The sequence below is a fragment of the Cervus elaphus genome, chromosome 10 (genome assembly GCF_910594005.1).
Source record: "Cervus elaphus chromosome 10, mCerEla1.1, whole genome shotgun sequence".
NCBI classification, from domain to species: domain Eukaryota; kingdom Metazoa; phylum Chordata; class Mammalia; order Artiodactyla; family Cervidae; genus Cervus; species Cervus elaphus.
In genome coordinates, this window is record NC_057824.1 from 46513398 (window position 1) to 46533846 (window position 20449).

General features: G+C 34.6%; 1 protein-coding gene across 7 annotated transcripts in view; it reads right to left on the reverse strand.

Annotated features, from left to right (window-relative positions):
* Positions 1 to 20449, reverse strand: part of GTF2I (general transcription factor IIi) — an 81586-nt gene that overhangs the window by 25094 nt on the left and 36043 nt on the right. For 2 of the 7 annotated variants that reach the window (XM_043914930.1, XM_043914928.1), the window contains exons 10-15: positions 17700 to 17759; positions 15493 to 15549; positions 13573 to 13635; positions 5779 to 5889; positions 4297 to 4362; positions 3073 to 3256 (exon numbers count right to left, since the gene is read on the reverse strand). In XM_043914930.1, the coding sequence (XP_043770865.1) occupies positions 3073 to 3256; positions 4297 to 4362; positions 5779 to 5889; positions 13573 to 13635; positions 15493 to 15549; positions 17700 to 17759 (541 nt within the window). The remainder of the gene's footprint in view (positions 1 to 3072; positions 3257 to 4296; positions 4363 to 5778; positions 5890 to 13572; positions 13636 to 15492; positions 15550 to 17699; positions 17760 to 20449) is intronic. The other 5 variants (XM_043914929.1, XM_043914931.1, XM_043914933.1 and 2 more) reach the window with 5 other exon arrangements.

The window sequence follows — 20449 nt, forward strand, 5'->3', positions numbered from 1 at the left end:
TTTATTGTAATATCCTCAAGTAACAGAGCAGGGGCGGGAAGAGTGGAATCACAGAGAAGCATGACAATGTACTGACCATAATCTCAGAAATGTTGGAAACTAATGCAGGATTAAGGTAATAGAGGAGCTGTGAAATAAAACATTTGCTGAAGTACAATAAACCAATAGCGTATGTGTATCAAGACTAACCACATTTAACATTTAGGGAAAGGCTTACTAAGTATTTTCCAAACGTGGAAGATGGCGTCCAATAAATGAGGATATCAAAAGGACTTGAAAAGAACGTGCAAGGCATGAGTATCTTGTGATGAACTTGCACAAAGATTTAAATACCAAATATATAGTTTTATATGCTCTAATATTAGCAATAAGCAAAATCTACAAACTAATCTGCATATTTTCCTTAGTTATTAAAAAAAATTAAAACTTCTAACAAATTAAAAACCAAGCACTGTAAGAAAATGACAGTATAGGAGTTCTGAAAACTATATGCTTCTTAATATCTCAATGTGTGTGTGTGTGTGTGTAAGGTTGTTTACGATTCCTGCCTAGGATTGGTGTCAGGGTTTTCTTTTTTTTTTTTTTTTTGGTGTCAGGGTTTTATAACAAGCCCTTTTTGTTTACCATTCAGTTTCATGAGAGACTATGAAATATTTACTTCCTCCTTCTCTTTCCCATAATCCCTCATCTGTTTAAAAAAAAGAAAGGCGTGGGCAATCATGTAAACTGCTTGGCTGTACTGGACACATTGCGCTGAGCTGCCATTACTGTCATTGGGCCTTCAGAGCTTGTTCCCCATGCCCAGGAGCCTCAAATTCTAATAAGCACTGGAATCACCGGGGACCCGCATCACAAACAGGTTGGGTCCAGTAGGTCTAGGTAGGATCTGAGATTCGGTGTCTCTCAAAGCTCTCAGGTGATGCCAACTCTGCTAGTCTGCATGGCTGCCTACCACGTGGCCTTGTGTAAGCAGAGTCACACTTGACAACACCTGATTGATCATGGAAAAATAGAGGCCAAAATCTTTAAACTACCATTTGTTTGAAAGAAGAATATCTGTTAGTAACAAGCTTCTCTGTAGAGGATAGCTCACCTATTAACTAAGGAGTCTCTTGAGTCTTTTTTAATCCTTCGTTAAATTGTGTTGTTCCCCTATTTAATACCAACGCAGGAAGAAGTCAGCTTGGTTATACTCTTTGGACAAGATGTTTGTTAATGTCTCCATTTTCTCAACCAGAATACAGAATATGAACATTTCTGCAAATGACTATCCTACTGCTGTTACTGACCTTACTATTTATAGCCCAAAGTCAGGAAAAAATTAAATCAGTTATAATATGCACATAACTCAAAAAGACATCCATATTAGAACTTAAAATCAAAGTCATGTATATAAGTGAACCTCCCGCCTCCCACTGAAAAGTGAGGACTACAGAATAAATCCATCATGGTGTTCTCGTTCCCAGGCCTGTGCCTGACTGAGGAATAAGCATTTGACACAAACTGAACCAAAGAGAAGTCGGGTTTTTCTGCTCTCAGAGAAACACAGGCAGCTAGTCCCTCCCCTCAGTAGCTGCGTCTGGCTGTGATTCCTGGAGCTACTGAAAGCAGACTCAGAACTCGTCTAAGGAAGCGATCAGCGTAAGGAAGGAAGAATCTGGAGAGAAGCAGAAGCAGAGCCCTCACTGTTCTAATCCTCCGAACTCCCAGCTAGGTGAGATAAGCAGCTTACTGACAGTACCAGTCCAGTCTGAAGGAGGGTTTCTGTTATTTACTGCTGGAGACATCCCAACTGCTACCCAATCTCTTTTATGCTGGAATCTCTGATTTCATACATGTTTGTCTGGCTATAGAACTGAAGGTTCAACATATTTTCACATAGAACTTGGAAAGAATGACTTAACAGTGTTATATCTGTTACTGCTCAAATCAAGGATATGACATCAGTGTAACTTTCGTGCTTTATTGTGACATGGTTTTGTTCTCTGGAACCTAGTACTTTCTGCCTTTATCCTTAGGGCACTGAAACTTTATGAAATGTGACTAGGCCTATATCTTGTTTTCTTTTCATTTATCCTGCTCCACACGCTTGGAAAATAAATGCTATGCGTTTTTGACACTTTCCTTCTCTTTTCACATTAAGTCAGATGTCACATGAGTTTGAGCAAACTCCAGGAGATAGTGGACAGGGAAACCCGGCAAGCTTTAGTACACGGGGTCACAAAAAGTCGGACATGACTTAGCGACAGAACAACAAACAGATGTCACTAGATAAGGACTCACTAGTCTTTCTCATGTCTCATGTACATAATCATCTCTATGATTTATAATACTAACAAATCTTCTAGACTTTTCATTGAAAATTTTAGTTCAGCAATTACATTTAATAATTTCCTATGGACAATTAGTCTCCAGTTGTTCACATTTACAAATGCATCTAGGACTTGCTTCATGTAGCTAAGAGAAAGTTTTCACACATCTACATTTGCTGAAATATATTAATAAATGTTCCAATAGTTTTTTAAACCTTTTATTGTAATCTTAATAGAATTTTAGTTGGTAGAAAATATGGAAATGTGTTACGTGGTTGCCATTTTTAAATGGAAGCAGATACACTTCCAAATGTTACACATACTTAAAATAAAAACTTCTTGCTACAACCCTTATGTCAGTACTAAAGAACTTATAGCATTCAGCTATTTTCTTTCTTTTCATTCTTATTTCTATTGTTTATTTTTACAACCTATTTTATTTCCACATACGTTTTTTTTTTTTTTTCACATATGTTTTTTAAAATTCAGACCTAAAAAATAAGACAGTCATACTTCAGTATTTTCTTTAGCATACTTAGCATAAAACGGGAAAAGAAAATACTGGTTGTATGCCAGTCAGGTTTGGACAGGTGTTCACATTCCAAAAGCCAACTCTGTCAAAACTTATACAGCCACACTGAAAAGCAGAGAATAAAACAACACCTTACTTTAAATATAGCCCCTAGTGGCCAGTGAGTATCTGTTAACAACATAGAAAGATGCAATAATCAAGGTCAAAGAAGAAGTTTAAGAGTCTTACTTCTTAATCACAAAACGAATCCTTTCCTTTGCAAGTAATATCCTCTCAAGGCGAGGGATTCCATAAGTAGATGGCCTTCTAAAGGGGATTCCTTCTGGAAGTCCTTCTACATAAAGATCTTCCACATGGGACTGGAAAAGAGGGTACGGGATCGTCACAGGACCTTTGGCTTTTATAGCTTGAGCTTTAAAGGTAAAAAGAGAAAGGAAAAATTATGAAATGACAAGGATTCAGCACAGATGGCAGAAAAGACTAATAATCGAATACATAGATATGACTGTAATTTTTATAACTTTATTTTTAAATTCCATTTATTATCACGGCATCAAAAGAAAAACAGCACAAAAGAACTGAAAGGAAAAGAACACCAAAGATGTCAGTACTTTACTTAACCAAACTGCAAGGATATATTAACAATGTATTATTTTGAAATAATACAGATAGAGGCAGACTTTCTTTTGAAATTTTAACCACAAATGAATCCAGAAAAATTTACCAGTTAATATCAGCTAGTACAAATAGCATATAATGAAGAAGTAATATTTTTAAAATATGCTTTTGTAAAAAGGATTTTTTAGTAAAATAACTGAAGCAGAACATTTCTCCAAAATGTAGAAATTCTAAGATTTATGTATCCAAGAGCAAAATAATACAACAGGTGCAAAAAGCCAAAAGGATGGGAAGTGTTACAAATCAAATATAATGAACAGACACTGATACTTTATTAAACTACAAAGAGTCAGTTTGTCTAAATAATAAGGGACATGTAAATGCAACTGGGTATTACATAGTACATACAATGTTTTTAGGTGTGACAATGGACCTGAGACTAAGAGAACGCCTTCCTCTCACTGGACTCAGCACTCTTCAGTGAGAAGTTTTGAGAAGTGACATGACACGATGTCTTGGACACCGGAGTTTTAAAATGCTTTGCATCAAAATCTACAACAAATATATATAAACAAACTCTCAAATATGCAAGCTGAAAGTTAAAAGAAATATTAGTTGACAATTAAATAAAGGAAACTCTTGTAAAGCTTTGCTATAATCTAGAAACAAAACTTCTAAGATTTGGACAGACACGATCCACGGCCTTCTCAGGGACAGATTGAAAAAGGAAGGCATGACACTGGTAGAATGGGACTTGCTCATGTTAAATGAACAATCCAAGGTTAAAAAGCTTAAGAACAAAATATCACAAGAATTACTGAGTTTAAGACTTACCATACTTTCTTTCAAACAACTCTTCAACTTGTTTACGCAGATCAGTAATTCGAGCATTCCATTTCTCTGAAAATTTAGAGAAAAAGTTAAAACTCAATAATAAATCCCTGTTTGGGGCACTAATATGCTCTTAACATGACCCAACATCTCAAGACTTATTTTCTACATAATATATCCTAATTTGAAACAAACCACCTATATAATTTTACTGCTTTCCTAAGAACTGTTTAGTTGTATGTTTTTGTTTTTTTTTAATGGTACTTAGAATTGGTTCAATAAGAGACTGGAGGTAGGGGTATTTAAAGTTTATTTTCAAAACCCTTCTTACAGAGTACTTCTTTTTAAATTCATAAATTCTGTAAAGCTAGAGGGTAGAAAAGACCCATATAATTAAACACTACAAAAGTGAGGCAAAAATGAGAGAGACAGTCTCCAAGACTGTGCAGGAAACCTTCCAACACATGTCTGAGTTGTATGGAAATAAGAGTTTATGCATAGTTGTAATTCATAATAGTATGCTAAAAAACACACGTAAACTTAGTATGGGTGTGGTGAACTGCATGCATGCTCAGCCATGTCTGACTCTTTGTGACCCCATGGACTATAGCCCACCAGGCTCCTCTGTCCATAGAATTTTCCACAAAAGAATACTGGAGTGGGTAGCCATTTCCTTCTCCAGGAGATCTTCCCAACCCAGGGACTGAATCCGTATCTCTGGCATCTCCTGAATTGGCAGGTGGATTCTTTACCACTAGGGCCACCTAGGAAGCCCAGTAATTATGACTAAAGACAAGTTAAAATATATTAAAGTACTATTTTTTTTAATACATACAGCTAACTGTTCTATCTATTCAAAATAAGGATCACAAACCCAATTTGCCACTAATATTTCACTTAGTCCCTTCAAATGGATACATTGTCTCCACTGGGATTTGATTAGATTAGAGGCTAGTAGTTACACAAAGCAAGAAAAATTAGTATCAAAATTCTGTCTGGGGCTTCCGTGGTGGCCCAGTCATTGAGAACCCGCCTGCCAACGCAGGGGATGTGGCTTCGATCCCCGATCCAGAAACTAAGATCCCATGTGCTGCAGGGCAACTGAGCCCGTGAGCCATGACCACTGCAGCCCAGGCCCCGAGAGTCTGTGCAAGGCAACAAGAGAAGCCCGTGCACTGCAACCAAGTCCCACCGCAGCCAAAAAATAAAATCAAGCTTCAAAAAAATTATACCTGAAATTAAAAAGTGATCTAAATCTCAGACAGATAACTGAATTACTAAGTCAGTAACAATGATTTTTCAGCCTGCCCATTCTTTTTTGATGGCTGCACCATGGCTTGTGGGCTCTTAATTCCCCTGACCAAGGGCTATAAACCTGGGCCCGAGCAGTGAAAGTGGTCCTAACTACTGGACCACCAGTGAATGTCCTCAAGCCTACCAATTCTAATTAACAATGGAAGATACCACACTTAACCGGGATCTTACCAAAGTTGAACTCCCTCACTTTCCGCTTGCCGGCATTGGCAGGTTCTGTGACGGGTGGCTGGGGAGGTTCACTGCTCTTTGGTCTCTTGGCAGGTGGAGGATAGTCATCATCTTGAAAAAGAAAACCATCATCACTGGAGGGACAGGCAAAATGCATGACAGCCACTGCCTGTAAAGATCTCAACATTTGAAAGACGTGGGGGGATTTAAGTATGACTGGAACATCAGTTGTTAATTTCTGTATTGCCATTTCAGCATCATTTTTTCCCAGTTACATTTCCAGCTTTCCTACTCTTCTGGGAGCTGATCAAGTGAATCATCCTCATTTTCCTTTGTCTTCTTTTTTCAATTTGCTTGAAATTAGCTTGAATTAAGTCATTAGAAATTTCCTTTTCTCCTAACTCTTCTTAGAGGGCTGTCAAGAATTACAGTGTATTTTAAGCCTTTCATGAAAAAGGTTTCAATGGAGACAGCTAAGGAAACCATACAAATATGTAAGAAAGGGGGAAGAATATGTAGCTTGAATGGAAAAATATTTAAACTTATACAATATTCAAGCACATAAAGGATGTCAGATAACTAACTGTACAGATAACTTTCAATAAACAAAACTAAAAGAAATAAGATTACATTATTTGTGAAACAAGCATTGTTGATTCATCTGATACAATACCTATGTATGGCGATCGTATATTTAAGCACAGAATATAGACCACCCAAGACATCTATAGTAAGATTTCTTTGTAGCTATGGCTACAACTCAACTCTGCTATGATGCTTCAGTATATCTGGTGTTAGAATTAAGGACATTGGATCAAGTAAGAAAAGCTGTCACTGTCATATTCTTCTGATCCCTGGAAAATATCAGTTGGCACACAACTAAGATTTCTACTCAAACACCATCTGTAAATTATTGAAAATATCATTTTAAGAAATCTACACTTAAAATAAATGTGGAATGAGGAAGAAAATAATTATTGAGTTAAAGGAAACAGCAGTAACAAAGAGATACCATAAGATACAATAAATTACCCTTTTCAGGGTAACTTTCATTCTCATTTTATAGCTAAACAAACAGGATCAGAGAATGTTACATGACTTAACTATGTTATGAGATCATGGATATAATTCATTCAGCTATTAACTAATAGATAAGCTCTCAAAGAATAACATGAAATCCAAATTTAGCATCATATACCATGTTGCCTTGCAGAGCAAAGGGTAACTTTTATATACTCTGTATATTAATCAAGGGAATCTAAGTGTGAGCCTAAAATACTTAAATGTCACTCCTATCATAGCATCAGAGGACAGGGCACACCGATTCTCCTGTTCACTGACTGTGGGTTCTTCCTTTACAGGATAATAGGGACTGGTGCCACAAACCCTGTGGATACCAAAATCTAGGGATGCTGAAGTCACTATAAAATTAGCATATTATTCACATATAACCTATGCACATCCTCCCTTATACTTTATATCATCTCTAGATTACTTATAATACCTAAGACAATGTAAGTGCTGTACAGATTAGCTCCCTGGCACATGCAAATTCAAATTTTGCTTTTTAGAACTTTCTAAGAAAACTTGTTCCCAAATACTTTTCATCCATAGTTGGTTAAAGCTTGGAGATATGGAGGGCCAACTAAAACATCAACAGATTTTCTAAAAACCTGAAATCATTTACTGACCATTCAAACCAACAGGAGAAAAAGGTATTGAGTCACTGGGGCCAGATAAAGTCATATTAGGACCTATTTACATGCCAGTAAATCTGGAGAAGGAAATGGCAACCCACTCCAGTATTCTTTCCTGAAAAATATCGAGGATGGAGGAGCCTGTAGGCTACAGTCCATGGGGTCACAAAGAGCTGGACACAACTGAGCGACCAAGCACAGCACCTGCGCTGGTAAATGTAGATGTACTCACTCCAACAGGTACTATTTCAGACAAAAGTTATCATACAAACAAGGCATGACACTATGGAAACTTCCAAGTGTTAAATTCCACTGTAGAAAAGCACGTTCAAAACCAGAAAAAAAAAAATCTGTAGTAAAGAACGTTTTTAAAATGACAAACTACTAGTAAAATAAAAACTTGACTATGAAGAATTCTGGGCTCACAAGTTAGTACAGGATTAAAAATAGTCAAAAGATTCCATAATAGGTTTGAACCTAATTATTTAAGGCCCTAAGTAGATATATTTTGGAAAACATATTAGGTGTCTCTAATGTTTTGTTTCTGAAAACAGACGGACAAAATCCTTCTTTTCCAATTCCAAAACAGATTTTTAGAAGCCAAAGAATATTTTTAGGCTAGTTTGCAAAGGATAAAATGAAATATACTTATCTGACCTATGAATACTGTCCAAGCATTTTAACTGTTCAGTGTATTTCTTTACGAACATTAAGCAACGATATTTAAAACAAAACTATTTTCCTTACAGGCTAATATAGCCTAAATATTTCTATAAATTATAACTTTAAATGACTGTTAATAAAATTAGATAAAATGAATACTGAAAGAGTAAAAAATAAAAAAAGAAAATATAGCTTATGATGGTAAAGAAATTCATCCCAACTGTAATCTGAAAAGTCTGAAACTGAGGTGAAGGGGAGAGGGCAAGAGAGCTTTGCTTTTCTTTAGTGTCTTAACAACCTCATTTCTTCAGTCAGATTAACTTACTTTAAAACAAAAGGATTTCACAGTATAAATATATTTTATAAAAATAACCTCCTTAACCATAACTAGAAAAAAGACAAATCTAGGAGTGTTTTTTAACAAGTTAACAAATGATTTAACAAAGACTATAAAACATTAAAAAGCATTTATCACATTTCTCTTGCGACAGTAATGAAGTCAATCTATTACATATGAACAGATGAAGTTATTTGTGATGATAAAATACAACATAAATTCTATTAAAAGACTAACCCATTTCATATACTTACTACTTAATTATAAAGAGTGTTTTAATTTATATGAAATATGGAATTACGTCAAGAAGAGCTATGAACTCAAACACACCTATTTTTTTCTCCACTACTGCAGCAAAAAACTCTGATTCTGGGAAAGTATGAGGAAACGTTACTCTTGACCTCACAATCCATTTCACAAAGGATTAAAATTATTTCTCTGTAGCAGGAATCAGTCTGCCTCTAACAATCAGTTCAGCAGGGAGCACTGTTTTCTAATTATCATGGCACTTCCACATCATAAACAATCACTTTTGTGTAAAAAATAACCATGCATCTCTGGATGCTTCAAATTTAAGCCCAAACTAAAAATGTTTATATCTTCAAAACTAAAAGCTTATAAAATGAATTTCAAGGTATTTTAGCATGCAAAAGCTGCAAATGAGTGAGGAATATGGCCTAGCTATGCCACAGTGCTAAAAACAAGCCTCCCACCCCATGAATAAAAGGGCAGAGATAGTCCCCAATTCAAAATTTCTATCAAGAAAAACCCGGCTTTCCTTTTTGCAACATACTACTTACAGATATGCCCATAGATAACACAGAAATCAGAGCTCAAATGTGTTATTGAATTTATCTAATTCTTGATGAATGCATTAACATATAAAAACTTTTTTTCTGATACCTATTATTTTCAACATGATCAAACTGGTCATTTTATCAAATCATCTGACACCTATTCAAACTAAAAGAAATGAAATAAAAATAAATCAGGTATTCTTTCCCTCGAAATTAGTTGGAACTACTAATTACCCTCCACATTTCAAATTAATAAATGGCATTTTTCACCCACGGATCCAGGTCCTAAAGCCTCCAAAAGTCTTAATTTTTATATAATAATTGGATGTCAACTAAGTGATTTGTTAGCAACTATAAAATTAAAAACAAAATATTCAAATGATAACATACCCAACTATACAGATTCTACAAACTCTCAAGTAACATTTATAAGAATAATTAAACAACAACCAACCAAAACAATTGCTCTATCTTCAGAAATACCCAGAATTCAATCACTCCTTGTTCCTACTGTCACCACGCAATTCTAAAGTATCTCCCTCTGAGTAACTAGAATAGCTTTGCTTCCATTATGATCTGCTCTCTCAGGCTTTACGGCAGCCCTGTTTCTTCAAAAAGAATTTACTACTTCCCTGTTCAAAACCCTCCAATGGACTGGCCTATCTTGTTCATTCCAAAATCTCTAACACCTATTCCAGCCATCAGTACATACAAGGTGTCTGATATCTGTGGACTGATAAACGATCGTCTGAATAGCACAATCCTGAAAATTATATGCGACAGTCAAAAATTTCTAAATTTCAGCCAAAAAAGGATACCATCAGAGGATGAAATCCAACTACTCAACCCTAAAACAGTGTTATCCAAAGAGTAGTCCATGTATATATATGCAGTGTTATGAACTGCATTCCTATGTGTAAATAGTTATGTAATTAATTTATTTACCAAAGAAAACTTTAAATTTCCAAGAGTTTTACTTAAGAAGACATGAAATTTTAAAAATTGTAAAAAAAAGAAGATATGAAACCCTTTTAATCTATTTAAAAGCAATCTGAAGACAAATAATAATAATCAGGGGGTTATGCCTCAGCCAAATAAACACGTGTGAATAGCTCAAGTTGGGGAAAAATGTTTGAAAGTGAAGGGCATATAAGGAAACCTTTTAAAGCAAAATACTTCCCATTTTTAGCTCATTCATGACAGCCAGACTTCAAATAATTCTGAGGCAAGATTTTCTCTGCCCTTATCAAACACATGCCTAAGCCAAAGACCTGACAACAGTCTGATTTTACCCAAAAATGAAGTCATGGTGTTTATGAAATCAAGGCAAGCACAGCCATATAATTTTAAGGGCCATTTCCCAAAGGTCACAGAGGTTCCACATGTGCACCACTGACTTCAATAGCAAACAGATCACCACAAATGGAAGGGAAGCCTAGCATGCTGCAGTTCGTGGGGTTGCAAAGAGGCAGACACAACTGAGAGACTGAACAACAACAAATGGAAGAGCAGATCTCAGTTCAGGGGGCTATTTCTTGCAGGATAGCGTGTCTGCATCAGTCTCAAGCAGACCCTTCAAGCAGACACATCACATAGCGGCAAATAAAGATACCAAGGTTAGTGTGGAGAATCTTACTACAAAACTCACTTGAAGACTAAGTTTTTTCTTTTTTATAAACTTTTTGGGGAATGCAGGAATATACAATAGGAGAAAACAAAAGTCACCACCACGCAAGCAGGATTATCTTATTCTTTTCAAGTACAAGGATTTTCCTAACTAACATAGTCCTCTAGGTACACTTTTCCTTTTAAACGTGCCTTGTTCGGGAAAGCAGGTTCTTCCCCTCCACCCCGCTACTAAGCATATTACACTAGAGGTCTTTTTTCAGATTTCTTGTATGTTTTTAAAGTTACCATTTCAATGCGTGATATATTTTTTCTAATATTAAAATGTATCAAAATTTCATTTTCTAACCATGGATATTTTTCTAGTTTCTACCATCTATAGTCATCTTTCTATAAAAAAAAATACAATATACTTATCAAAAAGATGTGGCTGTGAGTTCTCATTTGACCTTCCTTGTTAATATCACAGACTTACAATTTACCTTCCATGATGTATGGATAACAATTAGCAATTTAATTAGAGTTGGTATACAGTTTGTGAGCATCTATCCCATGGAAAATGTTACTAGAAAAAGTAATTACTTTACACAGACCTGGTATTTCTCTGGTCTTCTGAACATAAAGCAGCAGCCTCAACAGCAAAATTCTACTAGTTGGAAAATTTGGATGATAAATCAACATTTTGGCACTATGTCTTAGTTTAAAAGAAATGGGATTTATCATTCCCTTCAAAGAATGAAAACTGAAAAGACTGACACATGTTTTAGGTTTGTAAGCTATTGATTTCTTAATTATTTTGACATCCCTTTAAAGGTTTACACTATGAAAAGCAAGTGTTTATTTTCTAAACAATTCTAATATAGCCTTTGGGTTTTAAGGTTTAAGATAAATCAATGTGGTTATTAGTCCTATTTTAAAGGTTTATGCTAATAATTTTATAAAATATTTATTTGGCTGCACCAGATCTTAGTTGCAGCATGTGGGATCTAGTTCCCTGATCTGGGATTGAACTCGGGTCTGCTGCATTGGGAGTGCTCAGTCTTAGCCACTGGACCAACAGGTGAGTCCCTTTACTAATAATTTTAATCATCATCTATTTTTCTTATCTCTATAGGAAGGAAAAGGTTCTGAGTATTTATAATATCTAGATTTTAACTTATAATTTCAATTTATAATATCTAGATATTATATAACCTAGATTTTCTTCTCATAGTTGAGCTTCTAATTTAAAGTCAACTATTGAGGACTTCCCTGGTGGTCCAGGGGTTAAGACTTCACACTTCCTATGCAGAGGGGGTGGCACTGATTCAATCCCCGGCTGGGGAACTAAGATCCCACAAGCTGCCTGGTGTGGCCAATAAATAAATGAATAAATGAATGAATGAATAAATGAATAAATTAAATTATTAAATGCTAGACTAGAAACAATTCAAAACAATTTTAGGTTAGTAAAATTATGCTAATGATAAAATATGTATATTAAATTAACTGAGATGTTAACATGCAAAGTAGGAGAAAATTTCTGATACTGGGTGAAAGCTACCAATCAGCTTATAATTTAGAAGCAAAACATTTTCAATAGTCTGAAATAGCCAAACACCATAAATAACCAAGTGGACACCAGTAGAAGACAGGTTATTATAAATAAAGAAGAAAAGGAGAGACAGAGATGGCAAACCAAGAAAGGTTATGCAGCAGTTAAAAAAAAAATAGTGAAGTACCAAGATGTAAAGTTATGAGAAAAACACTATGGGAAATGTGATATATGTGTATTTTACTTGCTCATTATAAAGCTGTACACTGAAAACACCTACTAATTTTTGCCAAACTACATGTATGTGTACACATCTAACTTATTTTTAGATGTCACAATGAAGTGACACCTATCACTAAGAACAGGGACACTGGAGGGGGGGGGGGGGGGCGGTTAACAAAAGTTCTGCTTTAGAAAAGAATTACTTTGAGGAGAATAAAAACCTATAGGAGTCATGTAAGATAACTTAAAAAGAAAAAACCAATACATTTAAAAATTATGAAATATAAGGCATGCTCCTGTTAATAATTAGCTGAATCTTTAAATAATGCAGGACACACTGGCTCGTCTGCATTCATGCGCTATCTCTGAAGAAGAAACTAGGTCTGAAGCAACTTTATTTACATTAGTTTAGAATATTTTTACAGCTGCTGCTTCAAAAGTTTTGAAGGACACGTTATATGTTAGCATTTTATGGGGAAAACTCGCTTTAGAAATTGAACTATCAACACTTTCTCCTCCACTTCACTAAGGTTGACAACCGGGGTCCTAGTGCTAAGTTAAGTCTCCTATGTCACAGCTCAGTAATAGGCTATAAATCTGTTTTTGTGTGCACCCGGTCTGGTCATAGTTTTCTCTTTTTAAAAATTCTCTGTTTCCCAATGGTAGAAAGTACCAGTATATAGCCTGGTCCACCGCTCATCTTCACAGCTTACTTTTGCTGTCTAAAACTCCCAAAGCATTGGGTGTGCTGTGGGATGTGGTTACTTTAGTCACACATACACATATATGCTTCCATTTTTTTTTTCCCACAAGTTTCCTTTAAAAATGAATGAAATGCATACTTGGCAATGTGAATGTGACAAATAATTTTTATGACCAGAAGTACACTTTTGGAATCAAGGCTTTTAGATAACTAACCTTCAATAGTCACCTCAACTTCGGGGTCCTCACTTGTTTCTGAAGGGACATGTTGAGTAGAATCTTGAAAAAAATAAAATTCTAAAATGACATTCATTATAAAGCACTTTCTATTATGTTCCAACATTTTACGGATTTGATATTCCAAAAGCAGCCTACCATAAAACTTTACTGTCATTTGAATTCAGCTCATACTTGTTAAATGAAAATCTCTGACCCTTTTAAACAGGGAGAAGAGAAAACAAAAAGTAGAGAAACTCTGGAAAACTAGACAATACCAAGTTACCTGCATTAAAGGACTCAAACTTTCTAGAGGAGTAAGATTATAATGAAGTTAAAATTATTTTCCTGCTATAACTAGAAGGTGCTAGGATATAAACAAAGGCTTTATTACGTAAAAAAAAAAAAAAAAAAAACAAACTATTTCTCCTCTTCTTTCAGAAATACCAGGAGTGGCTTATATTGTTAAATAAAACCACAAAGTTTTTGCCGTGGGAACCTTCATATCATCAAAACAGTGACTACTGTAACAAATACAGACAGGACTGTATCACCTAACTAACTTTGCATGTAACGTACTTTATAAAATTAAATATTTGTGTTACTACATAAAACAAATGTACATCAGAATGTTAGTGCTAGAAGCTCAGCTAGAGAGTATCTTTATCAACTCTCCTTTCATTTTGCAAAGGTTGAGAGATTAATTGATTTGCCACAGATTATGTTTACTTGTTAGTAAAGGAATAAAGACTAGAACCTAACTTCAACTCCACTAACACTGCAATATGACAATAAAAATGTCCTCAAAAGTAAAGTGATTCAAAGCCTAATATCTAAATCACATTGCCCAATGAACACCAGTACAATTCGTCTTGTAAACAGATTATTTCCTTGTTGTAAATACTGCCTATCTAAAACAGGATTTTGTTACAGAGAAAATATCTAATTACCTGCACACAGTAAAAGAAAACAAACCAAAAAAAAAATTTACCAACACCATCATCTATTAAGAAAATTCAACAAGAAATTTAAAATATTATTTTAAATGAGTATCTCAGTATTTCTGCAAGAAATGTATTTCATTAAATACTACAATTCTAAATCTGAATTTAGAAAGATCAGTCAACTTTCCAGGGACCTTCAGAACTCCCACCACTCAAAGAGCGTAAAATACCAAATTATGGATTAAAAAAAATTTTTTAAAGCAAATATAAGGAATAAAAAGGTACAGAATAGACTCCTTTTTTAGTCTTAAAAAAATAAGACTTGACATGACCAGCTTATGTGAGAAATAGTAATTCTAAAATAAGATCCAGTTGCCTTACCACTTATTTTCCTTGGGAGAAAAACCTACAAAAATTCTTTTGGAACTATCTAAACAGTTTACAAATTGGAAGCCATTCTGCACGGTAACGGTTTAACTCAAGATTCCAATAACTTAGAGAGCTGTAGCTGAATATTCATTCAATCCAACAATCAAAGGAGGATGGCTGGTTAACAAAGCAGTCCACGGGGTGGCTGTGGGTATAAAAATGAGCAGCGAGATCCTCTCTCTTTTTAGTAACCTTATGTAGACTACATTACCCTAATATGAACAGAGCCAGCAATAATTTAAATTTTAAATATTAAAACCACTCTTTCCAAATATAGCATAAGATAACCAAGAAAAAATGGGCAACACTTTGCATCATGAAGAATTTTACTTACCACTTAAATTTTAGTCCCCACATGCTTTATTATTCAATACAGTAAAAGAGGTATAACATCTTTAGGGCTAAAAAAGAAAACCTGTTGGCTTAAGAAGGCATTCATACCATAAAAATCATTTTATTTCCAAATAAGCTTTTAAGGACAGTATTCCCTGAAGTACAGAACAACATAATATAAATATACAGCAAAGTAAGAATTCCCATATCTAACCTTCTGCTGGTACTTCCATTTCTGTTCCTTCATTGCCCTCTGAAGAATGATGGCTGCCTAAAAAGAAGATAAACCCATATAATAAACCAATAAAGACTGACGCTGGGAGAAGAGAAACTAGGTAACAATGCAAATACAAATACAAGCTGATTCTTTTAACTTCTTAGCAGTTAATTCAAACAATATTATCTAATTCAGAAAAACAAGTAACACTTCTGGTGTGAAAACTCAAAGAATTATTTTAAAATGCAAATATAAAGAGTAAACCTAAGTAGGTTTGGGGATTTAATATTAGTTACTAGAACTATACAATATAATTACTGATAGATATTCGAATTTGAGAACTAGAATAGTATGTTTCAAAGTGCCAAGCTCATCTGCCATTGATGCACACACAAAAACACACATCTGAGTCAGTTCTGTCTTTGCTCCTAAGACTCTATCAGGTCTAGAAACACAAGTTCAGGTTTGGCTGTGAAACGTTTCTTGCTTTCCATTTGTACTATGGTGGAAGCTATGGAAACTAAATCCCCATTATTTAATCAAAGTTGCACTTAAAGGAAATGCAGAAGTTAAAACTTAAGATACTACCTTTAGTCTCAAAAGCATTTTAATTCAGGTAATATAATCTGCCTGCTTCTACAAACTGGAACATAAAGCAATGTATCAGGTTAGGCATTCAACAGTGAAGAGGCTCATCCTAATGGAGAAACTTTACTCATAAACAAGAAAGAAGTCATCTAAAACCCAAGAGAGCCAATTAGGTTAAGTGCCCAAACTGCCCCTGACTATTGATCCTCTGTCCTTAAATGTCTGAGGTACTAACATTGAGAAGATTGAAAACCACTGCCTTCGTGTAGAAATACAAATGTATTACCTATAGGGAAGAATAAAGCAAGGGGGCAGGAGGAAACTTCAGGTCTATTTTGTCATCCATTGATAACTAATTTAAGAAACTATACTAAAGGTAACCCCCACCCTCAGACACAGGTTTTCTATGCTTTTATCTTGATTTTTAAAGAACACTGACTACAGTTTAAAAAAACAAAACAAAACTGTCACTCAGTGCCCAGCACCTTCCAATTTAAAGTGCCATGCTAAGACCAAAAATTTGGGGTTTTCCATGTCTAATTTTATGGAGCTCTAATTATCTTGGGATTCTTTTCCATTTATTTTATGTTCTGAAAACTCACCTGAGCTCAAAACAACGGGTAACTCTGTAGCCAAGAATTATTCTTTACTTAACTTCTTAAATTACGCTTTCTCAACACACAGCTCCCCTCTCCCCATTATACATTAATATTTGAATTTATGGAGCACTGGATTCTTTGACTGTAATGCCAAAGAAAACAAAAATGTGAGGTCAAAACAAGGAGAAATAATGGAGAAGGGACCAGCACTTAAAAAGGGAAGACTGGCTAAGAATAACTAAGGTGATATTCCATCAGGTCATAACATGATAACAGTACACGTAAACGATGATTCTGTGTGTGCTTTTTGTTCTTTCAAAATGTAAATTAAGCAATTACATTTATATTAAAAGTAGAGTTAAAGAAAAGACATCTTGGGACTTTCCTGGCGGTCCAGTGGTTAACACTCTGTGCTCCCAATGCAGGGGGCATGGGTTCAATCCCTGGTGGGGGAACTAGGACCCCACATGCTGCACAGTGCAGCCAAAGAAGAAAAAAGAATGAAATCTAACGCACTCAAAGCCGGAATAAGCAGAGGTAAAGTAAAGCCATCACAAATAGCCTATGGTCATCAAGGTAGGGAACACTACACAGAAATTCCCCAAAAGACATTCAATCAATAAAATTAGGGATTTACAAATGATATCTTACAATCTTTCTAAACATATAAACATGACCTTACTGATATTTACATTACTAACTATATACAATATAAGCCTTATTTCTGACTATTCTGATATAAGGTATAAATGTGTACTTTACCTTAAATATGAAAGTGTGTCATGTACCCATTTCGAGATTCATTACTAGATTCACAAAAGGGAAAATTGGTTTTCAAAAATTGTTGCTTGTGAAGTTCATTTATGTTTCAAAAAAAAAAAAAAAAAGGCCAATACATTTCCTTTTCCATTTAGAAAAGTAATAATACAGATATAAATACAAAAACACAGTCTGTCCAGTATAAAGAAACATTAAATAAGAACATTATGTGGGAAAATGGAAGTGAAAAAGTTATACCTTGCAAAGACTTCGAAAGGGGGAGTTTGTCATCAACATCATCAGTTTCAGAAGGGCCTGCTTTGGGACACAAAGATAACACTTCAAAATGAATCCCAAAAATATATTTTGGGTCACTTCAGCAAACAAATTTGGGTGAGAGAGATGGAATACTACAGCCTTTCCATGGGTAAAAAAAAAGCAAAAAAAAAAAAAAAGACTGACAAATGAATGGTGTCAATTTATGGTCTTAGTGAATGGAAAAAGTGTATTCAGATAAAGCCATATACAGATAGTCAAAAGAAATTTTGAAAATGACTAGACATGAATTGAATGGGAATGATATGTCTAAAATGGTGGATATGGGTCATGTCCGTGACAGCAAACTGTAACTTTTACTTCATATAGATTACAAGCACAGATACATCTTACAAGGTGCATTTGTTTCTTCCTTGACAAATATTTGTCTTAATGCTTTGCCATACTAAAGAAAAATGCAGAATCAAATTGTTATACCTTCCTCAGAATCTCTAAAATCATGTAATTAACCTATTAATAAGCTTGAAACTCCACTGAAATAGAAATATGACAATTATTAATTCAAAATCCTTTCCTACAGATCCATAAAAATTTTTAATAACATGGTTTCTCCAATAATTAATATACAATGTATTTTGTCTTAATTAAACCTTCACAGAATGCTATAGATATTGACAACACACTTGCATGTATTATGCTTTTAGTGACAGTAATAGATTTGAGAGAACAAAACATTGTGTTCTCAATGGCTACTTAACATAAACATGTTCTTATCTGAATATGAATACAAACTGCTTCCCTTTCTCTGAATATTTTTTGGAAAACATCCTAAGACTTTTAAAAGGCTTTGCAAATGCATGAGGAATTTCATGAAGAAGCACAAAACTATACATTATAAGTAAAGGACATAGCATAGAAAATAATTTCACAGAAAACAGAAAAATTATTTATATTTGGAATCTCAATGAAGAGCAAAATGTTCAATGAGAGACCTGACTTCAAATGCCACATTCACTGCTTCCTAGTTATGTAACCCTGGCTTAAAATATACAGAAAAAATGTGTTGTATGACAGCAAAATGTCCTGACTTCATAATACTGCTTTAGCTGCTCTTCCACAAGTCTAGCTATATATCATTATCAATATTGTTATGCTCTAAATTATTTTAATAAGGTCCTCTTTAAGTCAATTATATTTCTTAGGATTCCCATGTTATAGCATTTCTATTTTAAATAACATGATTATTGATTTCTAATTAATTACAATGTTTTCTGGCAATATCTTAAGGCTATCCATAAACAATTATAAAGTTAATTTTTGTAAAAGTTCCATATTTTATAAATAAACACTTATTTGTTGGGTATGGAATTCTGGATATACATGAATTGGTTTATGTTCATCAACTGTAGAGTTCAAATACTCTACTTTATAAGCATTCGTCATTTGTTAAAATCTCCCGTATGACCACATTCACAAATTTATCAACTATATCAAATTGAATCAATTTTTTACTTTGATTTTTGAGGCTATATTTTTAGGTAATAAAAGTTAATGATTATCCTATCAACTTAGTAATTTATTAGTATATTGATTATACAGTCTTACTCTTTATACTTGTTACCTTTTTCTTTTTTTTGGCCTCAAATTATTATTACTAAACTTGGTTTCCTTTGGTTAATATTTGTCCAGCTACCTTCACATATCACTATACTATCAAATTATGTTGTTTAATTTTAGACACATTTTAATAGCATGTGACTTGGACTTTGTCATTAAATGAGTCGCACATGCATCCTCACAACTTGAGGAGTGTCTACCCGTTTTTGCAGACAAATCATGCTTTCCCAGTGCTCACATCTGAGCCATCTTAAGTCTATCCTGGAATTAGAAAAGTTTCGCAGAAAACATGAATGGTTTTAAAATACAAGAATGAACAAATGAACTGTAGTATAATCACATACGTTAACTGCTGCAATGACAGTATTTCACCAGTACATGGGACTTTCCTGCTAGTCCAATGGGTAAGAACCTGCCTGCCAGTGCAGGGGACCTGGGTTCGATCCCTGGTCCAGGAAGATCCCACATGATGCGGGGCAACTAAGCCTGTGTGCTGCAACCACTGAGCCCGCGTGCCTACAGCCAGTGCTCCGCAACAAGAGAAACCACAGCAGTGAGAAGCCAGAACACTGCAAACAGAGCAGCCTGTGCTCGCTGTAACTAGAGAAAGCCTGTGTGCAACAATCAAGACCCAGTGAGCCAAAGTAAATTAATAAATAAAGGAAATGAGCCAGTCACAAAAAAAGGACAAATACTAAAAAAAAAGACCCCAAACCTGTACCTGACAAAATAGGTAAATCTCAGAAACCTGTACTGATACAGGAGAACATACATAAAACACATATAGAGTATGATACTGTTTGTTCCAAAGTTGAAAACTGAGAAAACACATAAAATGTTATGTGCCTAGATACACATACAAAGACATTCTGTGGAACTGTATACTCATGTAAAGTATAAAATCATTATCAGGAAGGGCAAACCTCAATTTCAATAAAGTGGTTAACTCAGAGAAAAAATGGGAATAGGAAGGGCCTAAAGAAGGGAGTCAATAACACAGTCAACATGTCACCTCATGTGAGATTCTGTAAACCTGGGAACATGTACATTATGTTTCTGGGTTTTAAACATTTTTAAAAAGCATTTTAGAATACAGTAGGCCATCTGAATCTGTG